Source organism: Sus scrofa, chromosome 3 (genome assembly GCF_000003025.6).
Source record: "Sus scrofa isolate TJ Tabasco breed Duroc chromosome 3, Sscrofa11.1, whole genome shotgun sequence".
NCBI classification, from domain to species: domain Eukaryota; kingdom Metazoa; phylum Chordata; class Mammalia; order Artiodactyla; family Suidae; genus Sus; species Sus scrofa.
The window spans coordinates 43907096-43931765 of record NC_010445.4 but is presented as its reverse complement, the minus strand read 5'-3'; the positions used below and the strand labels follow the sequence as shown (position 1 = coordinate 43931765).

Genomic DNA, 24670 nt, shown 5'->3' with positions numbered 1-24670 from the left:
TGACCTCACTCAGTGGGTAGAGGATTCAGTGTTGCCATGAGCTGTGGTATAGGTCGAAGACGCAGCTCAGATCCCAAGTTGCTGTGGTGTAGGCCAGCGGCTACAGCTGCGATTCGACTCCCTAGCCTGGGAATCTCCATATGCCGAGGATGTAGCCCTAAAAAGACAAAAACAAAACAAAACAAAAAACAGCATGGTACTGGCACAAAAACAAACATATGGATCAATGGAGCAGAATAGAGAGCCCAGAAATAAATCCATACATCTATAACCAATTAATCTTTGACAAAGGAGGCAAGAATGGGGAAAAGATAGTCTCTTCAGCAAGTGGTGCTGGGAAAGTTGGACAGTTGCTTGTAAATCAATGAAGTTAGAACACACCCACACACCATACACAAAAATAAACCCCAAATGGCCTAAAAACTTAAATATAGGAGTTCCATGGTGGCCTAGTGGTTAAGGATCCGGCATTGTCACTGCTGTGGCTTGTGTTTGATCCCTGGCCTGGGAACTTTTGCATGTCTGGGTGTGCCCCCACACCCCCAAAAAGGAAGAAAGGATTAAAAAAAATGTAAATGTAAGACATGCCACCATAAAACTCTTAGAAAAGAACATAGGCAAAACATTCTCTGACACAAACTGTACCAAGGTTTTCTTAGGTCAGTCTCCCGAGGTGATAGAAATAAAAGCAAAAATAAATAAATAGGACCTAATCAAACTTATAAGCTTTTTTACAGCAAAGGAAACCATGAACAAAATGAAAAGACGACCTAGGGAACAGGAGAAAAATATTTCCAAATGATTCGACTAATAAGGGCTTAGTTTCCAAAATATATAAACAGCTCATACAACTCAACAATTAAAAAAAACCCAATCAGGAGTTCCCGTTGTGGCCCAGTGGTTAATGAGGTTGCAGGTTCGATCCCTGGCCTTGCTCAGTGGGTTAAGGATCCTGTGTTGCCGTGAGCTGTGGTGTAAGTAGCAGACGCGGCTCAGCTCCCACGTTGCTGTGGCTCTGGCATAGGCCAGTGGCTACAGCTCCGATTAGACCCCTAGCCTGGGAACCTCCATATGCCACGTGAAGCGGCCCTAGAAAAGGCAAAAAGACAAAAACAAACAAACAAAAAGAACACCAATTAAAAAAATGGACAGAAGACCTAAACAGACATTTCTCCAAAGAAGACATACAGGTGGACAACAGACACATGAAAAGATGTTCAATGTAGCTAATTATTAGAGAAATGTAGGTCCAAACTACAGTGAGGTACCACCTCACGCCAGTCAGAATAGCCATCATCAGAAAGTCTACAAATAACATATGCTGGAGAAGGTGTGGAAAAAAAGGAATCCTCCCACACTGTTGGTGAGAATGTACACTGGTACAGACAGTAAGGAAAATAGTATGGCACTCCTCAAAACACCAGAGTTGTGTTTTGCAACCCCCCGCCTGGTGCCACTCCGTGCTCCTGGCTCCCACTAAGCTAGCGCCCGCAGTCGTCTCCCTCCAGCCACCATCCTAATCATCTACTGGGACCTCATCAGCCATGATGAGATGTCCTTCAACATCTACAAGATCAGGGAGATCGCAGACGGGCTGTGTCTGGAGATGGAGGGGAAGATGGTGAGTTGGACAGAGGGGTAACATTGATGACTCGCTCATCGGTGGAAATGCTTCCGCTGAAGGGCCTGAGGGCAAAGGTACCGAAAGCACAGTAATCACTGGTGTCGATATTGTTATGAACCATCACCTGCAGGAAACCAGCTTCACAAAGAAAGCCTACAAGAAGTACATTAAAGCTTACATGAAGTCAATCAAAGGGAAACCTAAAGAACAGAGACCAGAAAGAGTAAAACCTTTTATGACAGGAGCTACAGAACAAATCCAGCACATCCTTGCTAATTTCAAAAACTATCAGTTATTGGATGGATCCAGAGGGCATGGTGGCTCTGCTGGACTTCGGTGAGGAGAGTGTGACCCCATATATGATTTTAAGGATGGCTTGGAAATGGAAAAATGTTAACAAATTTGGCTGTCACTTCAGATCTATCACCTGTCGTCATAACTGGCTGGCTGCTGCTTTTCATCCACAAAACACCAGGACTTAGACAAATGGGACTGATAGCATCTAGAGTTCATTATTTTGACATAGATTTTTTTTTGGGGGGGGGAGCAGAGGCATTGTTTTTTGGGGGAAAAAAAACATGTCATGTAGGTTGTCTAAAAATAAAATGAATTTAAACTAATTTGAGAATGTTTCTTAGTTTAATATGTAATATCTAAATCATGCTGTGTAGCCTTCCTGGAGAAGCTAGCACCTGGTTGTAGACCACAACTAGAAAGTGTAAGACCATCTTCAAGAAACTTCTGCAGTTGAAAACCACTTCTCGGAGTTGGAATATAAATAAGAATCAAAAGTAACTAAGTTGAGGGGAGTTCCTGTCGTGGTGCAGTGGTTAACAAATCTGACTAGGAACCATGAGGTTGCGAGTTCGGTCCCTGCCCTTGCTCAGTGGGTTAACGATCCGGCGTTGCCGTGAGCTGTGGTGTAGGTTGCAGATGCGGCTCGGATCCCGCGTTGCTGTGTGGCTCTGGCGTAGGCCGGTGGCTACAGCTCCGATTCAACCCTTAGCCTGGGAACCTCCATATGCCGAGGGAGTGGCCCAAGAAATAGCAACAACAACAACAACAACAACAAAGACAAAAAGACAAAAAAAAAAAAAAAAGAAATGGCAAAAAGACAAAAAAAAAAAAAAAAGTAACCAAATTGAAGGGAAAGACCATACTCAGCAGTCCCAACACCAGAGTTAGATTCCTTATACTTTCATTACCTACAAATGGAAGTAGTTAACAGAAGAGATTAACCAAAAGAAGAAAAAGACTAATATAGTTGCAAAAAAAAAAAAAAAAAAAAAAAAGAGTTGCCATATGATTCCCCAATCCCAATCCTAGGCATATATTCAGAGAAAACTGTAATTTGAAAAGATACATGCGTACCAATGTTCATAGTAGCATTTATAATAGCCAAACATGGAAACAACCTAAATGCCCATCAACAGATGACACAGATTAAGAAGATGTGGTACATATATACTATGGGATACTACTCAGCCATTATAAAGACTAAAACTCTGCCACTTGCAACAGCAAGGATGGACCTGGAGGTTATCATACTAAGTGAAGTTAGAAGAGAAAGAAAAATACCGTATCACTTATATATGAAATCATGACACAAATCAACTTATCTATAAAACAGAAACAGATTCACAGACATAGAAAATAGACTTGTGGTTGCCAAAGGTGAGGAAGGGGATACGGGAGGGATGGATTTGGAGTTTGGGATTAGTAGATGTAAGCTATTACATATAGAATGGATCAACAACAAAGTCCTACTGTACAGCACAGGGAACCACACTCAATATGCCATAACAAACCACAACTGAAAAGAATATTTAAAAACACTTTATGGAGGAAGTCCCACTGTGGCACAATGGGTTATGGGTCTGGTGTTGACACAGCTGTGGCTCAGATTTGATCCTTGGCCCGGGAACTTCCATATGTTATGGGTGTGGCCATAAAAATAAATAAACTATGACAACGGAATCACTTTGCAGTACAGTAGAAATTAATACAACATTGTATCTACTTCAATAAAATAAATTTTTTTTTCTTTTCTTTTTTTTTTTTTTTTTATTATTTTCCCACTGTACAGCAAGGGGGTCAGGTCATCCTTAGATGTATACATTGCAGTTACAGTTTTTTCCCCCACCCTTTCTTCTGTTGCGACATGAGTATCTAGACATAGTTCTCAATGCTATTCAGCAGGATCTCCTTGTATATCTATTCTAGGTTGTGTCTGATATACTTCAATAAAATAAATTTTTAAAAAGATGTCTACTGAAAGGAAACACCTAAACACAATACGCACTATATTTTTGGGGTTTTTTTTTTTTGCTTTTTTACGGCCACACGCATGGCATATGGAGGTTCACAGGCTGGGGGTCTAACTGGAGCTATAGCTGCCGGCCTACACCACAGCCACAGCAACTCGGGATTTGAACTGAATGCTCAACTTACACCATAGCTCACGGCAATGCCAGATCCTTAACCCACTGAGCGAGGCCAAGGATCCTCCACCCCAAGTCTTCATGGATACTAGTCAGGTTTGTTTCCTCTGCGCCACGCAGGAACTCCCACAATACATCATATGAATCTCTGGAATAAAACATGGGATAAAATCTCTGAAATAGAATGGAGAGGAATACATCTACTCAAAGAAAAGTGGTCTTAAAAGACTGAATGATAGGTTACTTATCTCTGTGCACTTAACATTGGTATAACAACAAGTGGATCTAATGAGACGAAGTGATGTGTTTTTATCCCTATGAATGAAGTGTTTATGAACACAAATGCCTGTATCTGGAGTGTTACTAGAATACAAGCAATTGCACCTATTAAAACGAAAAATTCAGAGACAAAACTTAATGAAACATTTTTCCCCTATGAATGCATTGCTGGCAGATCAGAAATAAGCATCTGCTGAAACAAACTGCCATAAGCAACACTGAATGATGTTTTGTATCTCTATGAACGGAGTTTTGATAAACCAAAATGAATACATCTACTTAAATAAGAATGGTTTACACAAAATCTAAGTTTACTTGGGAAAACTATGTTAAAAAAAAAAACTGAATCAGTGAGTTCCCACTGTGGCTCAGATGGTTAAGAACCTGACATACTATCTGTGAGGATTGGGTTCGATCTCCAGCCTAGCTCAATGGCGTAAGGATCTGATGTTGCTGCAAGCTGTGGCACAGGCTGCAGATGCAGCTTGGATCTGGTGTTGCTGTGGTGTAGGCCAGCAGCTGCAGCTCTGATTTGACCCCTAGTCTGGGAACTTCCATATGCAGCAAGTGTGGTCATAAAAAAGAAAAACAAACTGAATTAGGCAGTTCTCTTGTGGAGCAGCAGGTTAAGGATCCAGTGCTGCCACATCTGCGGCACATGCCACAACTGCACAGGTTTGATCCCTGGCCTAGGAACTTCCATATGCTGCAGGAGCAGCCAAAAAAAGAAAAAAATTTTGAATTATAGGAGTTCCATGATGGCTCAGCAGGTTAAGGTCCAGTGTTGTCACTACTGTTACTCAGGCTGCTGTCACGGTGTGGGTTTAATCCCTGTCCTGGGAACTTCCGCATGCCCCAGGTATGGCCAAAAAATTGTTCTTAATTGAATTGTTATGCATCTCTATGAAAAGAGTGTAGAAAAATATCTTCAATGAAAGGATAAAGCAAAACATAAAAGTGCATGCTATTATCTATGGATGGAGTGTTCCAAAACAAAAAATTTATCACTATCTTAAATGAAAGAAGTAAATACAAAACTGACAGATTTTTGGTTCCCTTAAATACCCATCCCTGGGTCCTGTTAGAAGCCAGACCCCCTGGCACAGCTCACCTCAGAGATAAGAGTCAGTTAAGTGATAAGCCCAGGGACTGCCTGGGTACATTCACAGCACTCGAGCCCTCCGGGCAGTCAAAACACCACCCGTGGTGCTTTCTTGTAACATGCCATCAGGAAACCACCTACACACACAGGCGCCGTCACATCCTGTCACATGGCCCCTTCAGGGGATCAAATTGCCAGTTCAGAGATCATCTGGTCAAAGTCATGTCTGTCTGGCTAGGATCAAAGCACTGAACTAAAGCTCTCTCCAGGTCAGTCCCATTCTGTAAGTGCAACCTCCCATCCACTATCCCACATCCTGCATCCCTGCCCCTCATCAACACGAACTCGCCCTACCCAGAGGACTATATGTTCCATGAAATCAGTCAGACACAGAAAGGCAAATACTGCTAACGATCTACTTGATATGGAATCTAGAAAAATTAAATTCAGAATTCCCTGGCAGCTTACTGGTTAAGGATTCATCATTGTCACTGCTGTGACTCAGGTTTGATCCCTGGCCTGGGGAACTTTTGCATACCATGGGGATGGCCAAAAAAACCCCAAAAAGTTAAATTCACAGAAACAGAGAGTAGGGTGGTGGTTGAGGGAAATGGGGAGATGTTGGTCAAAGGGCCCAAACTCAGTTACAGGATGTGAAGACCTAACATACAGCCTGGTGAGACTGTCATTAACAATAATGTATTATATCCCTGAAATCTGCTAAGACAGTGGGTCTCAAATGTTCTCATCAGACACACACAATGGTAACCATGTGAGGTTGATAGGGATAGAGCAGGATAATTAAATAGTTGAGAAATCCCAATAGGGGATTAAAGATAGAAAGGGAATTTTAAGAATTTGGGAGACCTTTGTAAGCTAATGACCACTCAAGAAAAGAATCCAGTAACCTAGCAACAATCTGCACTACCTTAAAGGAGGATCAGAGTGCCAGGCACACCCAAGCCCACACATCCCGATAGTTAAAGCACAAGACAATAGATGTGGGGTCTGCATCTTCTTATGCAAAGTCAGGGAGTTAGCGGTCCTCGAAGAGCAGCATTTCTGCATGTAGCCAAGATAGGAATACAGGGGAAAGGGGAAAGAAACTCCATGGTAGGGGACCTTACAGAGAAACTTGAGGTGAATTACCTTATTTTAGTGTACCACACTTGGCGTACATGCGATTTAATAGCTATGATGGTCCTGGTTAGGCCATATAGGGTTAAAGAAGGAACTGATGAGGTAAGTCTTAATATCTACCCAAGAATGCTCACTCGCCATTGTTCCTTTGATTGTAAAAATGTAGCCCTCTTTGATCTCGGGGGGCGGGGGGGGGAACCTGTGGTTCTCACAAGCATCCGATGCTAATAAGCCTACTCTGCCTGCCACGTTGCCTCATGCTGAATTCTTTCCACACTGAAACTAGAGAACCTGAGCTTCAGTAAGTCCAGCCACCAGGTGAGTGGTTTCACTTAAAAGACAGGGGTTTGAGTTCCCTCCTTAGTCAGGGATCTTGGGTTCAAGTCCCAATCTGAGGGGTGGCTGAGGTCGAGTCCTATCTGAGAAGGACTTCAGTGATGGCCATGTTAATCAGCTTCACTGCGGTAAACATTTCACAATATATACAATATACATCAAAATATCACATGGTGCACCTTACAAATACAAATATATATAGTTTGTATTTGTCATACGTATACCTCTATAAAGCTGGGGCACGGACAAAGAAATACAATGCTGATGTGCCCCGACCCTTTCCAGACAACCTGCTCTCCTATCCTGTTCCTGGCACCACGCTCTCTACTCTTCCTGCTGAAATGTGCAAATCTCACATAAAGTCCAACAGCTGACTCTTCTCTCAATCTCACCCGATTCTCAGTGCTATTCTTAGCTAACTAAGCGTTAGGAATACAGCATGCATGAACCCTGCCCAGAGGGGCCTGCGTTTTTTAAAAGGTACTTTTTAACCCAAATAAATCTTTAATTCAAGGGTGAGTTGTGTTTTTGAGTGTTTCTGTTTGCATGACAGTCCTCACAGAGGACAGCAATACTAGGACTCCCTTCTATGAAGTGGCCTAAAGGAGCTTCCTGGAGTTTCCAGTGTGGTTCAACGGGTTATGAACCTGACTAGTATCCAGGAGGACACAGGTTTGATCCCTGGTCTGCTCAGTGGGTTAAGGATCCGATACTGCTGTGGCTGTGCTGTAGGCTGGCAGCTGCAGCTCTGATTCAGCCCTTAGCCTGTAAAAAGAAAAGAAAAAAATTTAAAAAAGGAATGGCTTCCTTTTTGCTTCCCTAGCTTCCTCACTGAATCCCCAGACACTATTATGGGTCGATTTATCTTGGGAAGTTTATTAAAAACACAGAATTGGAGTTCCCATTGTGGCGCAGCAGAAACAAATCCAACTAGGAACTATGAGGTTACAGGTTCGATCCCCTGGCCTCAGTCAGTGGGGTAAGGATCCAGCATTGCTGTGAGCTGTGGTGTAGGTCACAGACGTGGCTCGGATCTGGTGTTGCTGTGGCTGTGGTGTAGGTTGGCAGCTGCAGCTCCAATGAGACCCCTAGCCTGGAAACTTCCATATGCCGCAGGTGCAGCTCTAAAAAAAAGCAAAACAAACAAACACACAAACCACAGAATCCAGGGCCCTAGTCAGAATCTTACTTGTGTAAAAGTCAGAGAAGGGTCCTTATAATTGCCAGGAAGGCCCCGCGCATCCAGCCTCCTGTTACTGCTGAGCTCTCTCATCATTTGTCACATGGCTCCCTCTGCTCCAGCTAAACTGGCCTGTCCTCATGTTCCCTGAATGCATCCTGCATGTTCTGGCCTCAGGGAAGGGCCTTTGCACTTGCTGTTCTCTCTGCCTGGCACACTTGTTCCCACAGCTCCCTCCCTCACCCTCTGTGGGCTTTGCTCAATGACACCCTCTCGGGGAGATCTTCTCAAGTTCTGCACCCAATTCCAGTGGGTGCAGTGTTCCCCACCACCAAGCAACTCCCCAGACACCAGCTGGGTGCTCTACAATTTGACTGACAACTAACCCTATTGCTACCAAGCCAGGTTCAATTTCCCCATGTGCAGCCAGCCAACTGCTAAGATGCTGAGGTTTGCAGCAGAGAAAGACTTTACTCACAAGGCAGCCAAGTGAGGAGCCGGCAGAACACGCCTCAGACCTGCCTCCTTAAAGGCGAGGTGTTTGGGTGTATATGGGATAAAGACGCAGGGTGGCCTTAGCCATGGGGAAGGGTGACGGGACACAGGGGGAAAAGGTGAGGTAATCAGTGTCCCGAAAAGGCCTATGAGTCACGTGTTTCTTCCTGAGACACGTGTTCAAAAGTGGAGGCATTAGCATGATCTGAGGGTGGAGTTTGCAGTCCTCTGATATCAAAAAGTCATTCATCCAACACCTGCCCACGCCCAGTTTTAGGCTCGGTGGTCCCAACCAGTCTCATCGAAAATGAGCAGAGCCCTGTAGGGCCACCCCACTCGCAGGCCCCTTCATGTGTTCTCACCTCCCAGCTTAAAAAAAAAAAAAAAAATTCAAACTTTTAGTTTCCCTGGCCTCTCAAGTTTCAGAAAACAGACTCAAGCAATTAATCATTTAAGAAGAGGCAAAAGCAGGAACTAAGAAAAGGCAGCTGAGCAAGGAAGGAGACAACAACTTAAGCAATAAGTAAAACTCAAGCATCAGGGTCATAAGGCCCCAGTTCTCCTCGAGAAAAACAGATAACAAGGTCTGACGCATATTCTTAAGTGTTTCTTACAGAAATCAGACTCCTACAAGGGGGAAACTGCTGACCCTAAACCTGTAGACCACTGACTAGTTGGAGCTGGAAAACTGATGAGAGATTCCTGACATACCACTACCCTCTACCAATCAGAAAACCGTCCGTGAGGAGCTCCCTGGTAGTCTGTTGGTCAGGGCTTAGCACTTTCACTGCTTTGGCCCAGGTTCAATCCCTGTTCTGCAAACCACTGCATGCCACAGCCAAAAAAAGAAAAGAAAATTATCTATGAACTGATCCCACACCCTGCAACCCTCACTCTGAACACTGTCTTTAAACACCTTTCCCTGGAGTTCTCCTTGTGGCTCAGCAGTAATGAACCTGACTAGTATCCATGAGGATGCGGGTTTGATCCCTGGCCTCACTCAGTGGGTTAAGAATCCGGCATTGCTGTGAGCTGCCAGCATAGGTTGCAGACATGGCTCTGATCCCATGTTACTATGGCTGTCATGTAGGCCCGCAGCTGCAGCTCCCATTTCACCTCTGGTCCAGGAACTTCCATATGCGGCAAGTGCAGCCCTAAAAAGAAAAAAAAAACAACAAAAAACTTTCCCTGAAAGCCACTGGGGAGTTTGGGTCTTTTTTTTTTCCCCAACACATCCATGGTGTGTGGAAATTTCTGAGCCACGGATCAAACCCGTGCCATAGCGCTACAGCTGTGACAATGCCAGATTCTCCATCTGCTTCACCACAAGGCAACTTCTGAGTTTGGGTCTTTTGAGCATGAGCTGCCTACTCTCCTTGTTCGGGGCCTGCTATACTTTCCTCCAGCACAACCCAGGGACAGTAGACTGACTTTACTGCATGTCAGGTGATTGGTGAGTTCAGTTCAGTAACATTAGCTGGCTTGAACTGGACAGAAGCTGACTTCAAGTCCCTGAACAAACTACTTAAGCCCCTGTTATTATAGCAACCCATATTCAGATGTGTTACCTCCAGCGGGTAGTTAAGGAGTCAAAAAATAATTAAGGTGGGCTTAAGAAACCAGGCAGGAGTTCCCGTTGTGGCACAGCGGAAACAAATCCCACTAGGAACCAAGAAGACTCAGGTTTGATCCCTGGCATCATTCAGTGGGTTAAGGATCCAGCATTGCCATGACCTGTGGTGTAGGTCACAGATGCAGCTCGGATCCTGCGTTGCTGTGGCTCTGGTGTAGGCCAGCAGCTGCAGCTCCAATTAAACCCCTAGCCTAGGAACCTCCCAGGTACAAAAGCCCTCTACGTCCCCCCGCTGTTTGTAGAAAAAGACTTTATGAACCCTCCTAGGCCATCTCTGAGTCCAAAGAGCTGCCTCTAGCAGTTGCTATTTGGGGAAGTAAGGGAATGCAGAAACAAAGGAAAAGCAGTTAAGTAAAAGAAGTAAGAACAGCAATGAGATGCTGCTGCATAGCACAGGAAACTGTATCTAGTCACTTGAGATGGAACATGACGGAGGATAATGTGAGAAAAACAATGCGTGTGTGTGTGTATGATTTTATACAGCAGAAATTGACAGAACATTTCAAATCAACTATAATTTAAAAAAACTGAAAAAAAAAAAAAGATAGCTTAAGCAATATTCAGTCCTAGCTCCTTCTCAAGGGATATACATAACAATCTGATACAAATTTTCGGCTGTCACACAGAAAATAAGACCTTGACCCAGGTGGAGGACAATAACTACAAACTGACTACAACACAAGCACAGAGACCCAGCAGGTGGTTAAGATTCCTGAAAACATCTCCTTGTTAACTTACCACCCACCAATCAAAAGAGAGTCACACACCCTGCAGCCCTCACCCCCGATTCTGCATATAAAACCTTTCCCTTTTGGGAAAGGTTTTTTGAACCACTGGGGAGTTCCGGGTGTGGGGGCACAAGCCATCCATTCTCCTTGCTTGGCCCTACAATAAATCTTTCTGTACTCCAAACTTTCAACATTTCAGTTTATTTAGCCTGACTGTACATCAGGAACGCAAAGTCTAATGGAATAGCGCCCTGTGGGGCTCCTGGGCACACAAGCCTTTCTGTGTCCTCCATTTCTCGTTTTTAGGGAATAAGCCTCAGCCTCCATGACCTTCCTGAGTTCCAAAGGTCAGTAGCTAATCAGGGAAGGGAGAGGAGCGGTGGAGAGACTATAGTGCAGCCTTGGGGCAGGGTCCTGGTTCCTCCTCAAGGAATATACCTAACGGTATCTTTGAGCCTTTCTGCAGAACTAAAACCCCCAACAGATGGAAGAACTACTTGATGGAGCAGTTTTCATTCTGGGAAAGAGGACCACCAGAATCAGTCCTGGGGGTCACTAAACACCAACTTTGAAAGACAAAGCAAGCTCACCTCTATCCTGATCCTTATCTATGGCCCTATTTTCCACTCCCCAACCTATAAAACCATCTCCTAATTCCTTCCAAGGGGGGCACAGTCTTTAGGGCATTAGCCGGCTGTGGCCTCCTTTGCCTGGCAAAGCAATAAAGCCATCTTTTTTTCCTTCACCCAAAACTCCCGTCTCTGTGTTTCATGTGGGCACCAGCAGACGGGGGCCGAGGTTCAGCAACAAAAGCATGGAGGGGAGTTCCTGGCATGGCTCGATGGTTAACGAATCCGACTAGGAACCATGAGGTTGTGGGTTCGATCCCTGGCCTCGCTCAGTGGGTTAAGGATCCGGCGTTGCTGTGAGCTGTGGTGTAGGTTACAGACGCGGCTCGGATCCCACAGTTGCTGTGGCTCTGGCGTAGGCCGGCAGCTGCAGCTCCAATTCGACCCCTAGCCTGGGAACCTCCATATGCCGCGGGAGCGGCCCAAGAAATGGCAAAAAGACCAAAAAAAAAAAAAAGCATGGAGGGAGCCAAGGGGTTTTTGCTACTCCCTTACCTACTGTTCTGTAAGACAAACTTAAGAATTTCTGTTAGTCAAGAGTTTCTGTTAACTCTGTGGGGCAGGGTTTCACTGTCCACAGAGAGTTAGCAACAGATTCCATAAGTTAAGGACTCAGTCCTACAAGACTGCCATCCCTTACCCCCCCCACACACACACACTTCAGAGGGCCATCCTGAGTCCACATGGTCACCTTTGCTTCTGACCAACTGGCTAGAGAATGCAGGTTTCAACAATCTTCTCATATTTGATTAACTTGCTGGAGTGGCTCACAGAACTAAGAAAAACATGAGTTTTCATGGTGGGAAAAAAAAAAAAAAAAAAGGAGTTCCTGTTGTGGCTCAGTGGTTAATGAACCTGACTAGCATCCATGAGGATGAGGGTTCAATCCCTGGCATCACTCAGTGAGTTAAGGATCTGGCGTTACTGTGAGCTGTGGTGCAGGTTGCAGACGTAGCTCAGATCCCACATTGCTGTGGCTGTGGCATAGGCCGGCAAGTAGGGCTCCGATTTGATCCCTAGCCTGGGAACCTCCATATGCTGCTAGTGCAGCCCTAAAAGGCAAAAAGACCAAAAAAAAAAAAAACCCATGATTCAAAGAAGAAATTTCAAAAAAAATTTTTTTTAAAAATCAGAAAAATATTTTTGCTTGCTATGTGACCAGTTTATTATGGGAGGGTGTAACAGAGGAACAGCCAGAGGGAAAAGGTGCATAGGGCAAGGTGTAGGCAAAGGTCATGGAGCTTCCAAATCTCTGGTCATATGCAGCTGATTTAACCTCTGCCCACTTTCCTCTCCCCAGAAGTCAGGAGAGTGAAACCGGAAGTTCTAACCCTCTAATCACGGGGGGGGGGGGGGGGGGGGGGGTTCTCCTAGCAACCAGCCCCTTCCTCAGGTGTAGTCCAAACGTCACTTCATTAAACGTAACAAAAGACACCTGCATTGCTCTTGTGCCTTAGGAAACCCCAAGGATTTCAGCAGTAAAAACCAAGTACTGTTTATTATAACCACATCAACCTTCCCTGGTTGCTCTCTTAATACTTCCCAGATTGAGCATCCACTTTAGCATTCATCACTAATTTAGTTTTTATTTACTTTGATAACTGTCTAGCTCTTCTACTAGAATGTTAAGCTCCAGTCTGGCACTGTTGAAATAAAACTTTAGAGGTGCAGGAGTTCCCATTGTGGCTCAGTGGTAAGGAACCTGACTAGTATCCATGAGGATGCAGGTTCGATCCCTGGCCTTGCTTAGTGGGTTTAGGATCCAGCATTACTGTGAGCTGTGGTGTAGGTCAGCAGCTGCAGCTCCGATTCAACCCCTAGCCTGGAAACTTCCACATGCTGTGTGTGTGGCCCTGAAAAGACCAAAAAAAAAAAAAAAAAAAAAGCCACTATACTTCTAACTCTTACTCCTCCAGTGCACCCTTTACTATGGCGCTCCTAACTCCCTTTTCCCTTCTTTAAAAGAGCTCTCTTCTCCTTGCTCTCCTGGACTCGCACCTGGCTTGCCATGACTGCAGACCTGTTAATAGTGTTTCATTACTGATCCAGAATAAACCCTTTTGGGGGGCCATATTCAGTGCATGTGGAAGTTCCCAGGCCAGGGACTGAACCTAAGCCACAGTTGTGACCTGCACCACAGCTGTGGTAATGCCAGATCCTTAACCCGCTGGGCCACACAGGAACTTCACTAAATAAACCCATTTTTACTGGAGAAATAACTGGCAGCCTATATGTTTTAGGCCAACACAATAAACTGATAAGGCTAGAAAGAATACAAAATGCTCTATGCCAGGTGCTTTGCCTGTCTTCTCAGAAGAGCATCCTGAAACACCTATTACCAGAAAACGGAAACCCAGAGAGAAGTATTCTGTCCGAGATTTCAGGTTGAAATCCAGATTGGCTTCCCTCCAAACCCCATGGTCACCTAAGTCTTCCTCACATTTGATCCCTAGAGAGGAAGTCAGTCACACTTGTGGGTCACACACCAAAAGGCAACTAGAAATTTGGAGGCTTAAGTGTCTCATTCCCAAGGAGAACTGTCTCCCACTGGGATCTTCATCATACCTACTTACAAGCCCAGCTGTTTGAACCCCTTCCTTGCAGGAAGCATATTACCTGGACTTTGGGACAAAACTCAGAGGCAGGGCATGGGACAGGTTATGATTTCACTCTCCCAGGAGGGAAAAACCTGAGAATTTGGTCTACATTTGAAGCCAAAGAGAAGAGATGTTGATGCTGTTCCCTTCTCTCTCTTCTCCCATCAAAAACACACTGGGAAGTTTTTGCAGGAAGGAAGAAGACAAGGGCCCAGAGGTGAAAGCTTTCCTTCAATGTCCAGGGCTCCAAACCGACCTGTGTTATCTGAGGCAGGTTCCGATGGCCAATGGCACAATCACCAAATGTCAGTTGCCAACTAGGGCAGTTCAGGTCACAGCCTCCTGCGACGGTTCTTGCTTATCCCAAACTTGTGAGGGTCCAGGCTCCATACTAAACCTCCCACGTACACTACGTCTTATGTGAAGAATGTCACTGTCATCACCCCCATTTTACAGATGAGCATATGTTTAACGGAGCAGAACAGAGCCCTCTTCCTTCTCCACACGTCCTCCACCTGCCTCTTCTCCACAGAAAAACTTTAGCCTCCTGGGCCTTCCTCGAATTCCAAAGAGTCAATTTCAATCAGAGAAGTGAGAAAAATGCAAAAAGAAAGGAAAAGTGTCAAAAAGACAAGGTAATGATTGTTTAGGCATTAAAGTCAAAGACCTTTAGTTCTTCCTCAAAGGTTATATACCATACTTCAAGTCATGTCCTTTGAGCTATTTTGCAAATACTGAAACCCCCACCAGGTGGGAGAAATTAATTAATTGTACGCTGCCCACGAGCAGGTAGACCCCAAGCTGATTGTAACCAGAAGGTTGATGATGCTACCAATTACCTCACCACCAACCAATCAGAAGAATGTCTCGCCAGCTGATAGCCCCCCCCTCCCTCACTCTGTCTTTAAAAGCCTTTCCCTGAAACTCTTTGGGAAGTTTGAGCCTTTTGGACATTAGCTACCTGGGTTCTTGAGTGGTGCCAGCACTTTCAGTCACCACAACCAGGTGTCAGTAGCCTGGCTTTATGGAGGGGAGGTGGGAGCCAGCATCAGGACCCAATTTTTGTTCCTAATTTGCCCAAACAATTATCACTTGGTTACAAATGACTGACACCTGTTCCCCTATAATGCTGCGACAAACTACATTTTATGATCATTTTGGCTGGAGTCAGGGAAAACCTCTGCATACTAGACAGTACTGGTGCTCAGTTCTCTGACCAAGGGACAAATACGTGGAGCCAGACACTGGAAGACATGAGGAGGTGGAACCATCCCACCAGGAAGAATTACATGGAAGTAACTCCCCCATTGTGACACAGAGCTAAGATTAAAACTCACGTTCATGCTGGCTTCAGAGTTTATGCCCAGGGGTGGGGGACGCGGTCTGGGTAACCCATGCTGAGCAGTCAGGAGGTCCAGGCCTCCTCCTGGTCCAGCTTTTGGGGAGGCTGTTTCCCCGCCCCTCAGCCGCGCGCACACCACGGTCTGCAAGAGGCGAGCGAGCGCATGCGCAGAGTTGCATTAGGGATCCCGTTCCCTGCGGCCAGCAGCTGACAGCTAAAGCACTCAGCTGCTGCGCGCATCCGCGAACGGCTGCATTGATGAGAGCCCGCAGCAGCAACAGCCACTCTCCATCAGCTCCAGTCCGGCGACTAGGAGCGCGTGTGGCTGCGGCCAAATCCCTCAAAGAGCCACCCAAGTCAGCGCCGCACTCGCCTCGGCACCGAGGCGCCACTGTACGTCCCAGCACTTCCGGGGAATTCCCCGCACCGCCCACGTAGGCCGGAAGGGCCTAAAATACCCGAGCCAGCTAGGGACGGAAGTGGCTACGCAGGGCGCCGCCATGACAGGCCCCGGACCTGAGGAGAGGCAGGGCGCCGCCATGACAGATTGGGCCTAAAGGGAGCGGGCCTGCTAGTCCGCTCTGCAACCGGAAAAATCGAAATAAGGAGGGCTTAGCTGGGCGCCGCCATGACAACCTGATACCGGAAAAGGCGGAGCGCTCCTTCCCCATTGATCCTCCTTCGGCCTCGGCCTCAAGATGTGAGTAGCGGGAGCGCCTACCCTGTACCTGCCCCCGCACTCCTTCTCTTTCCCCAGTGATCTGGACTTAGGCCAAGATTCCGGGAAGAATTGGCTTCTCTGTTCCCGGGTCCGAGCCTCGTGATTCAGCGCATTCCCTTGCGAGCTCCAGTTCTCGTGTTCAAGCCTCGCCCTCTGAGCGTTTAGGTTCCACCCCTTCTTTGGGTGCTAACGAAGGACTTTTAGATCCAGTCTCTCTGTGCTCAAGTTTTGCCCCGAAAACCCTGGGTCTTGTCCTCACCCTGCAACCCTACGATTCCAGACTTGTCTCAGGGCCTCCAGGACTCCCAGATCCGTCCTTAGAGCTCCAAGTTCCTCTCCTTGGCTCATCTAACTTTACCATTTGAACCTTCCAAATCTGTCCTTTGCCTCAGACCTCACCTATAAGGCCCACAGACTTGTTCCTAGATGCCTCTGATCTCACTCTGGATTTTCAGATCTTGTCTCCCCAATTTGAAGAGCTTATTTGTGGGACACTTAAGATTTACCCTAGACCCCCAAACCGCCCCAGGGCCTCAAGTCTCACTTTTCAGTACCCAATCCTCTGGCCCCATTTCGAAGACAGTCTGGTCAAGAGACCCTTCCCCAGGACCTAAGACCTCACCCCTTGCACCTCTAAACCTCACTTTTAGGGCTTTCAAACTCATTTAGGGCTTCCAGGTTCTCTCCAGGAACTCTAGGTGTTAATTCTAAGGCCCTACGAGCTTTTCTGCATGATCCCCAGGTAGAAACTAGAGAATGCTAGAACTCTAAAACCTGCCGTCCAGGACCTTCAAAGTCTGCTTCAGAATAATCAGACCTTTTTTTTCAGAACTTCCACTATCTCCCCTGAAGCTCTGAGCCTACTCCACAACCTCCAAGGCTCATGCCTTACCTCTCTAGCTCCTTGGCCCTATCCCAGGATCCTTCAGGCTCTCAGATTTGTCCAAGATGCCAGTCCCACCCTAGACTCAGATCAGAACTCCATCTCTTGCCTGCTGCCTGCAGTTACCCTCAGTCTGTCCTGTCTCACAGGCAAGCGGCCCTGGAGGTCACTGCCCGCTACTGCAGCCGAGAGCTGGAGCAGTATGGCCAGTGTGTGGCAGCCAAGCCTGAGTCATGGCAACGGGACTGTCATCACCTTAAGATGAGCATCTCTCAGTGCACGTCCTCCCAGTGAGTGTGGGCAAGTACAGGGCAGTGGGGGGTGGGTGGACATCGGAGTGGAAGTCTCTCTGAGCCTGAAATGCCCTGCCCTCGCAGCCCAATCATCCGTCAGATCCGCCAGGCCTGTGCAGAGCCTTTTGAGGCCTTTGAGGAGTGTCTCCGGCAGAATGAGGCAGCCGTGAGCAACTGCGCAGAGCATGTACGCCGCTTCTTGCAGTGTGCTGAACAGGTGCAGCCGACACACTCGCCCTCAACCACGCAGGTAAGTTAGGGGCTTGGCAGTTCATCCCACTCCTTTAGCCTCTGGTCACTCAGAGTAAAAATCTTGGAGGCATCCTTAGCTTCACACACACCTTCCCCATGCATCCCGAATCCAGAACATCAGACCATGGTCCCCTGTTGCCCCATCCACAGCCCCTGCTTTAGTCCAGCCATCTCCCCCACCCCTCCACTGCCAGGACACCTGCTCCAGGCTTCTTCCTGGTCTCCCTGAATCCTCTCTTACCATGCTGCCATGCAGTGGCCAGAGAGAGGGTTAAGGAACTGAAAACTGAAGTTCCCATCATGGCTTAGTGGAAGCGAATCCAACTGGGAACCATGAGGTTTCAGGTTTGATTCCTGGCCTCGATCAGTGGGTTAAGGATCTGGCGTTGCCGTGAGCTGTGGTGTAGGTTGCAGATGTGGCTTGGATCTTGCAGTGCTGTGGCTGTGGTGTAGGTTGGCAGCTACAGCTCTGATTTGACCCCTAGCCTGGGAACCTCCATATGCTGTGGATGCGGCCCTACAAAGCAAAAAAAAAAAAAAAAAAAAAGGAACTGAAAACTAGTGTCATTACACCTTAATGAAAGCTCATGAATGGCTTCTCATCTACACTGAGCACAAAATCCCAGGTTGCTGCCAGGTTATCTGTGTTCTTCTTCAGGCAGAGCTCCTGCAGCTCCCTTACGTACTCCCCCTGTCTTCCTCATGGCCCCGGCAGCTGTTCGGACCCAGGGGGTGAGGATGGCCCAAAAAAGCCTTAATTCTTTTTTTATGTATGTAGTACAGAAACATATATATGGTATAGCTATGCTATTAAAATTTCATGGGTGGGAGTTCCCAACGTGGCTCAGTGGTTAACGAATCCTACTAGGAACCATGAGGTTGCGGGTTCGATCCCTGGCCTTGCTCAGTGGGTTAAGGATCCGGCGCTGCCATGAGCTGTGGTGTAGGTCGCAGACGTTCCTCAGATCCCGTGTTGCTGTGGCTCTGGCGTAGGCCAGCGGCTATAGCTCCGATTAGACCTCTAGCCTGGGAACCTACATATGCCGTGGGAGCAGCCCTAGGAAAGACAAAAAAAAAAAAAATTTTCATGAATGGGTGAAATTTTTTAAAAAATATCTGAAAAGGAGTTCCCATCATGGTGTAGCAGAAACGAATCTGCCTAAGAACCATGAGGTTGTGTGTTCGAGGCCAGGTTCAATCCCTGACCTCGCTCAGTAGGTTAAGGATCCAGCGCCGTGAGCTGTGGTGTAGGTCGCAGACATGGCTCAGATCTGGCATTACTGTGACTGTGGTGTAGGCCAGCAGCTGTAGCTCTGATTAGACCCCTAACCTGGGAACCTCCATATGCTGTGGGTGGGGCCCTAAAAAGGAAAAAAAAAATCATCTAAAAAGACTCCAGGGGTGGAAGGGCACAGTAATGGGAGAAAAAAAAATAAGAAAGTTTGAGAAACGCTGGTGTCTCCCACTGACCTGTGAGCTCTAAAGGCAAAAGCCACTTCTTTCATCAGCTCCCTCTCACTTGTCCCTCTCAGTTCCCGGGGCTCCATCTCCTCTTGCACCAGAAGAGAAGCCTTCTCTTGGGCCTCCATGCTCTGTCTTTCCTCTTTCACTCCATTCTGTGTGAAGGTCCCAGAGTGAGCCCAGAGGAAATCTGATTGCGTGCTTCTTTACTTAAAAACCTTTTCATGGCTCTCATTTTGACCAGGCCAAGTCTAAACTCTGGCCCAGTTTCTAGGGTCCTGCAGGGTGTGGCCTCTGACCCTACCTCTCCCTACCTCCATCTCAAGTTCTGTGTTGCAGTTACTCTGCTGCAGGTCTCTCCTGCTGCCGGGCACTTATCTCACTATTTCCCTCTGCCTAGACTGCCCTTCCTGCTCTATCTGGCTAATTCCTATTCCAGCTTAGATGTTCCCTCCCTTAGAAAACGTCCCCTCATGGCCCATCTCCATCCTCCCGAGGTCCCTGAGCTCCCTCCATTATGGCTTCTATTTCATTGCCTTATAACTGATTGCTTCCCATCGCCTGCTTCAGAGGACTTTTTGGCTGAAGACTAGGGAGATAGCCTTCCAGCAGATCTTGTAGTCATCGAGTTTTTGGTTTTTTTTGGCCACACCTGCAGCATGAAGAAGTTCCCAGGTCAGGGATCGAACCCGAACCACAGCAGTGACCCAGCCATTGCAGTGACAATGCCAGATCTTTAGGTACTGTGCCACAAGAGAACTCCAGTTTGTTTGTTTGTGTGGTGTTTTTTTTTTTTTTTTTTTTTAAATAAGGGATAAGTGAAAGCTTCAGGTCCCAAGAGTAGGCACCAGTGAGACAGACTTTTAATTCTGTTCAGAAAATATTCAGTAATAGAGTTCCTTAGTGGCCTAACAGTAAAGGATCTGGCATTGTCTTCTGTAACTTGGGTCACTAGTGTGGGTTCAACACCTGGCCTGGGAACTTCCGCCTGCTGCAGGCATGGCCAAAAGAAAAGAAAAAAAAAAAACAAAAATAAAAACAAAGTATTCAGTAATGACTACATACTGATCATATTAGCTAATTAAACATATGTTGGTGACGTTTTTTCTTTTAAGTTTTTTGAGTATCTGCACAAAGACCCCACCTTCCTATCTTAGGGCCAGTTCCTTCCCTCCCTGGATGAGCAGCCAAGCCTCTCCCTGGTCTTCCGGTGGCCACCCCTGCCCTCCCTCCAAATCTGCTCTCCTCTGGTGGACAAAGGAGCTTTTATTTTTTATATATGTGTGTGTGTGTTTTGTTTTTTTTGTTTTTTGTTTTTTTGTCTTTTTGCCTTTTCTAGGGCTGCTCCCACGGCATATGGAGGTTCCCAGGCAAGGGGTCTAATTGGAGCTGTAGCCACCGGCCTACGCCAGAGCCACAGCAATGTGGGATCCGAGCCACATCTGCAACCTACACCACAGCTCACAGCAACTCCGGATCCTTAACCCACTGAGCAAGGCCAGGGACCAAACCCTCAACCTCATGGTTCCTAGTCGGATTTGTTAACCACTGTGCCACAGTGGGAACTCCCAAAGGAGCTTTTAAAAACAGAAATTGGGTCACATCTGTCCCCTTTAAAGCCTTGTGGTTCTCCAGCGTGCTCCAAGTAATTACCATCACACCCAGCTTCTCCTCCCTGTCCTCTCCTTCCTGTAATAGCGTCCCATTTGCAGCTTTTCCTCTCTGATGGGGGGCTGTGAGATTCAGGCCTCCTCTACTCTCCAGTCCCCAGGATAGCAAACATCCAGTCTCATCTCGTAAAATATGACATAAAGACAGCTCCCATTAATGCAGCTACCAGCATAAAGCGCTCCTTGGACCTCTGCCTCCATACCCCTCTGTCCTTTACCCTGATGTCGTTTTCTTTGAAGGATATATCAGCTGACCCATTTTTTGTTCATCTGTTGTCTGTCCCTCCCTAGAGTCAGAGACTTGTGCCTGCTGCATCCATGCCTGGGGCCCTCGTACTGTAACAGTGCCTGGCGCACAGCAGGTGCTCTAAATCCAGCAGACCGGTGCCTTCCCTGCTGCCACTGACAATTCACTACACCCAAGGGTTCATAGGGCAGGTGGCTGGGGTCATCACCTTCCCTCCAGACTGATCTCTGCAAGAGCAGCCTTTGCTGTGTCTGCATAATCTCTGGAGCAATGGTCCCAGGCCAGGCACAGAAGAGGTGCTAGTAGGTGTTGCTATGCTTTTTCTTCCCCCCACAGGCACAGCCGTTTCCTGCCTCCTAAGGACCATCGGGACCATGGGTAAACTGGACGTGAGGGACTGGCCACTTGATACCCCCTCCTCTGAAGACTTGTCAGTTGGAGTCCTGAGGGCCCTGCGCGTGGACATGGCTTCCCTGGACATTAAGACTCAATAAATAAAGACTGCATACCACGCTTCGATTCCTGCCTTCAGCACCTGAGGGGCCCCAGGAGAGCTGGCTGGGCACAAACCCTGATACCTGTTCTCCAGCTTCACCTTGTGTACCAAGGAAGGGCCTGGGGCAGAGGGCCAGGTGCTCCGACTCTTCACCAGGGTCAGAATGATCCCTCTTCTTGTTAGTTCCTCCAACAGCCATTTCCTGTCTCCTGCTGCACGGATATGGCAAGGGCTCCTTCTCCCTTTAACTGTAGCATTTTCCAGGGCTTCACTGAATGTTTACTTGAGGCTTTGGGGGCAACAAAGAACACACCTGTTTCCCGCCTCCGTTCAGAACCACTGGCACAATAGACATGGGCGAGAGGCAGCGCTCATGAGAACACTGGCTCTTGTATCGAAAACAGCTGCACCGAAGGATATGGCTTCACATTTGCTGCTCTGGACTTCTCTGCTGTCTTTGTGGTCTTCCAGAGTCCAGCCCTGAGAATTGGTGTAGTACTGGGGGGCATGATTACAGAAACACCTGCAGGGGAGTGGCAGGGGGGTGAGACAGAGCAGGGCAGCCAGTAAGACAGGCATTATCAGGCCATTTACTAATGTGGGCAACTGGGGCTCAGTCCCACCAGGGACTTCTGGGAGGTGGCATAGAGCAGGGGTGAGGAGGAGTTCCCGCTGTAGTGCAATGGGATCGGTGGCATCCTGGGGGCTCTGGGATACAGGTATGATCCCCGGCCCAGTACATTGGGTTAAGGATCTGGTGATGCTGCAGCTGTGGCTTAGGTCAAGACTGGCTCGGATCTAATCCCTGGTTCAGGAACTCCATGTGCCTCGGGGTGGCCAAAAAAAAAAGAGAGGCAAGGAAGTTGGAGTATACGTACACCAACTCTCCATCTGACATTGAGGGATATTTTCATGGGCACTGACTTCGTGCCCCATGCATGATCAAGTGCCCTCTGCCATCAGAGGAGAGCCCTGAGCAGAGAGCAGCCTTCAGCAGACGGGAGAGTGCTGAATGGACCGGGTAGTTTCCAGCAGTGGCCACTGAGGCTTCTTACTGTTTCTCTTCAGAATTACAGGCTCCAATGAGCACTGCTAGTTGATCGGTCTTCTGCAGGGGCAGGTCCTAAAGGGCAGAGAGTAGATAGACGGGTATGCAGGAGAGAGCCCAGAGCCTGCCCCAGGTTCACCATTCAGGTTGCTCCTCCCTGGAGGAGACTCCACACTTATGCAATTGGAAGAGACTGGTCAGTGCTGATCAGACCGGCCATTTGAAACCTAGGGCTATGCTCTAGCTTGGAGAAATGAGCCAGAGCCTTTCCTGGGGCTTTGAGACATGAAAGGGAAGAACGCTGTTGGTTGGCTTTGAAGCCAGGCTGGGGAGTTCCTGTTGTGGCTCAGGGGTAGCAAACTCGACTAGTATCCATGAGGATGTGGGTTTGATCCTTGGCCTTGCTAAGTGGGTTAAGGATCTGGTGTTGCCGTGATCTGTGTAGGTCAAAGATGCAGCTCGGATCTGGCATTGCTGTGGTGTAGGCTGGCAGCTGTAGCTCTGACTCGACCCCTAGCCCAGGAACTACCATATGCCACAAGTGTGGCCCTAAAAAGCAAAAATTAAAAATAAATAAATTATAAGCAACCAAGGTGGAAGTCCTGTGCAGGGCCCTTGGATGCCATGTAGCCCAAACGAGGAAACCCAGGTAGTGGAGAGAGGATTGTCATCAGTTCCTGTGGTCCCTGAAAGGGCTGCTTGAGTCCTGGTAACTTCCTGTTCCCCGCGCCAGTTGAGTTGGGCTGTGGATTAGGCCCTCAGATTTCTGTGTATGTTTTCAGCCAACTCCTCTTTACTTGAATAAGCTAGCGTAAGATTCTGCTCCACGTGGCTAGAAGTGATAAGAACAGACAAAATAGAGGTTGAGGCTACGTTTTAGAACATCTTGGTGTTCCCACAGTGTCATGTGGTTAACGAACCTGACTAGGATCCACGAGGATGTGGGTTTGATCCCTGCTATGGTGTAGGCTGGCAGCTACAGCTCTGATTCGACCCCTAGCCTGGGAACCTTGTTATGCCTCCAGTGCGGCTCTAAAAAGACAAAAGACCAAAAAAAAAAAAAAAAAAAATCTCTAAGGGACCTGTTTTCCAATAGGTTACACCAGCTTCCTTATATGGTGGGTCTTAGGGGTCCAAGAGAGCAAAAATGGAAACAAAGTCACTGCCTTTACACATTCTTTTGGTCAAAATTAAGTCTTGAGGCCAACCCAGATTAGAGGGGCGTGGAGGCTCCACCTTTTTTTATGTGGGGTGGGGAGTGGAGGGGATCCACCTCTTGATGGCATTGGGCTGCAAAGGGTTTTGCCCATATTTAATCATAAAAACATCTCGGAGTTCCCGTCGTGGCGCAGTGGTTAACGAATCCGACTAGGAACCATGAGGTTGCGGGTTCGGTCCCTGCCCTTGCTGAGTGGGTTAACGATCCGGCGTTGCCGTGAGCTGTGGTGTAGGTTGCAGACGCGGCTCGGATCCCTCGTTGCTGTGGCTCTGGCGTAGGCCGGTGGCTACAGCTCCGATTCAACCCCTAGCCTGGGAGCCTCCATATGCCGCGGGAGCGGCCCAAGAAATAGCAACAACAACAACAACAACAAAAAAAAAAAGACAAAAGACAAAAAAAAAAAAAAATAAATAAATAAATAAATAAAAAATAAAAACATCATAGTTTTGGAGTTCCCTTATGGCACAGTATGTTAAGCATCTGGCATTGTCACTGCAGTGGCTCGGGTCACTGCTGTGGTGAGGATTCAATTCCTGGCGGGAGAACTTCCACATGACACAGGTGTGGCCAAAAAAACCAAAAAGTCTTAGTAGTTTTTATTCTTGTCTGTTTAGATCTGAATTATCAAATTGCCATAAATTTGTTCCAAATATCCTCATACTTTAAAAGTCTGTCAAATCTGTAATGAAGTCCCTTTTTCATTTCTTTTTTTTTTTTTAGGGCTGCACCTGAGGCATATGGAAGTTCCCAAGCTAGGGGTCTATTCAGGGCTGTAGCTGCTGGCCTACACCACAGCTACAGTAACATCAGATCCGAGCCGAATCTTCGACCTAAGCCACAACTTGCAGCCTGTG

At 47.3% G+C, this 24670-nt stretch overlaps 1 protein-coding gene, 1 long non-coding RNA gene and 1 pseudogene across 2 annotated transcripts; 2 read left to right on the top strand and 1 right to left on the bottom strand.

The window, feature by feature from the left end:
• On the top strand, positions 1481 to 2539 carry LOC110259963 (annotated as a pseudogene).
• Positions 5456 to 15876, bottom strand: LOC110259964. The gene is made up of 2 exons (XR_002342486.1): positions 15522 to 15876; positions 5456 to 7687 (listed from the first exon to the last, which is right to left on the bottom strand). It is a non-coding gene; the product is annotated as an uncharacterized LOC110259964 (long non-coding RNA).
• Positions 16016 to 21572, top strand: CHCHD5 (coiled-coil-helix-coiled-coil-helix domain containing 5). The gene is made up of 4 exons (XM_021087024.1): positions 16016 to 16226; positions 17280 to 17420; positions 17508 to 17673; positions 21390 to 21572. Coding segments are annotated over exons 1-4 (333 nt in total). The 5' UTR covers positions 16016 to 16224; the 3' UTR covers positions 21414 to 21572.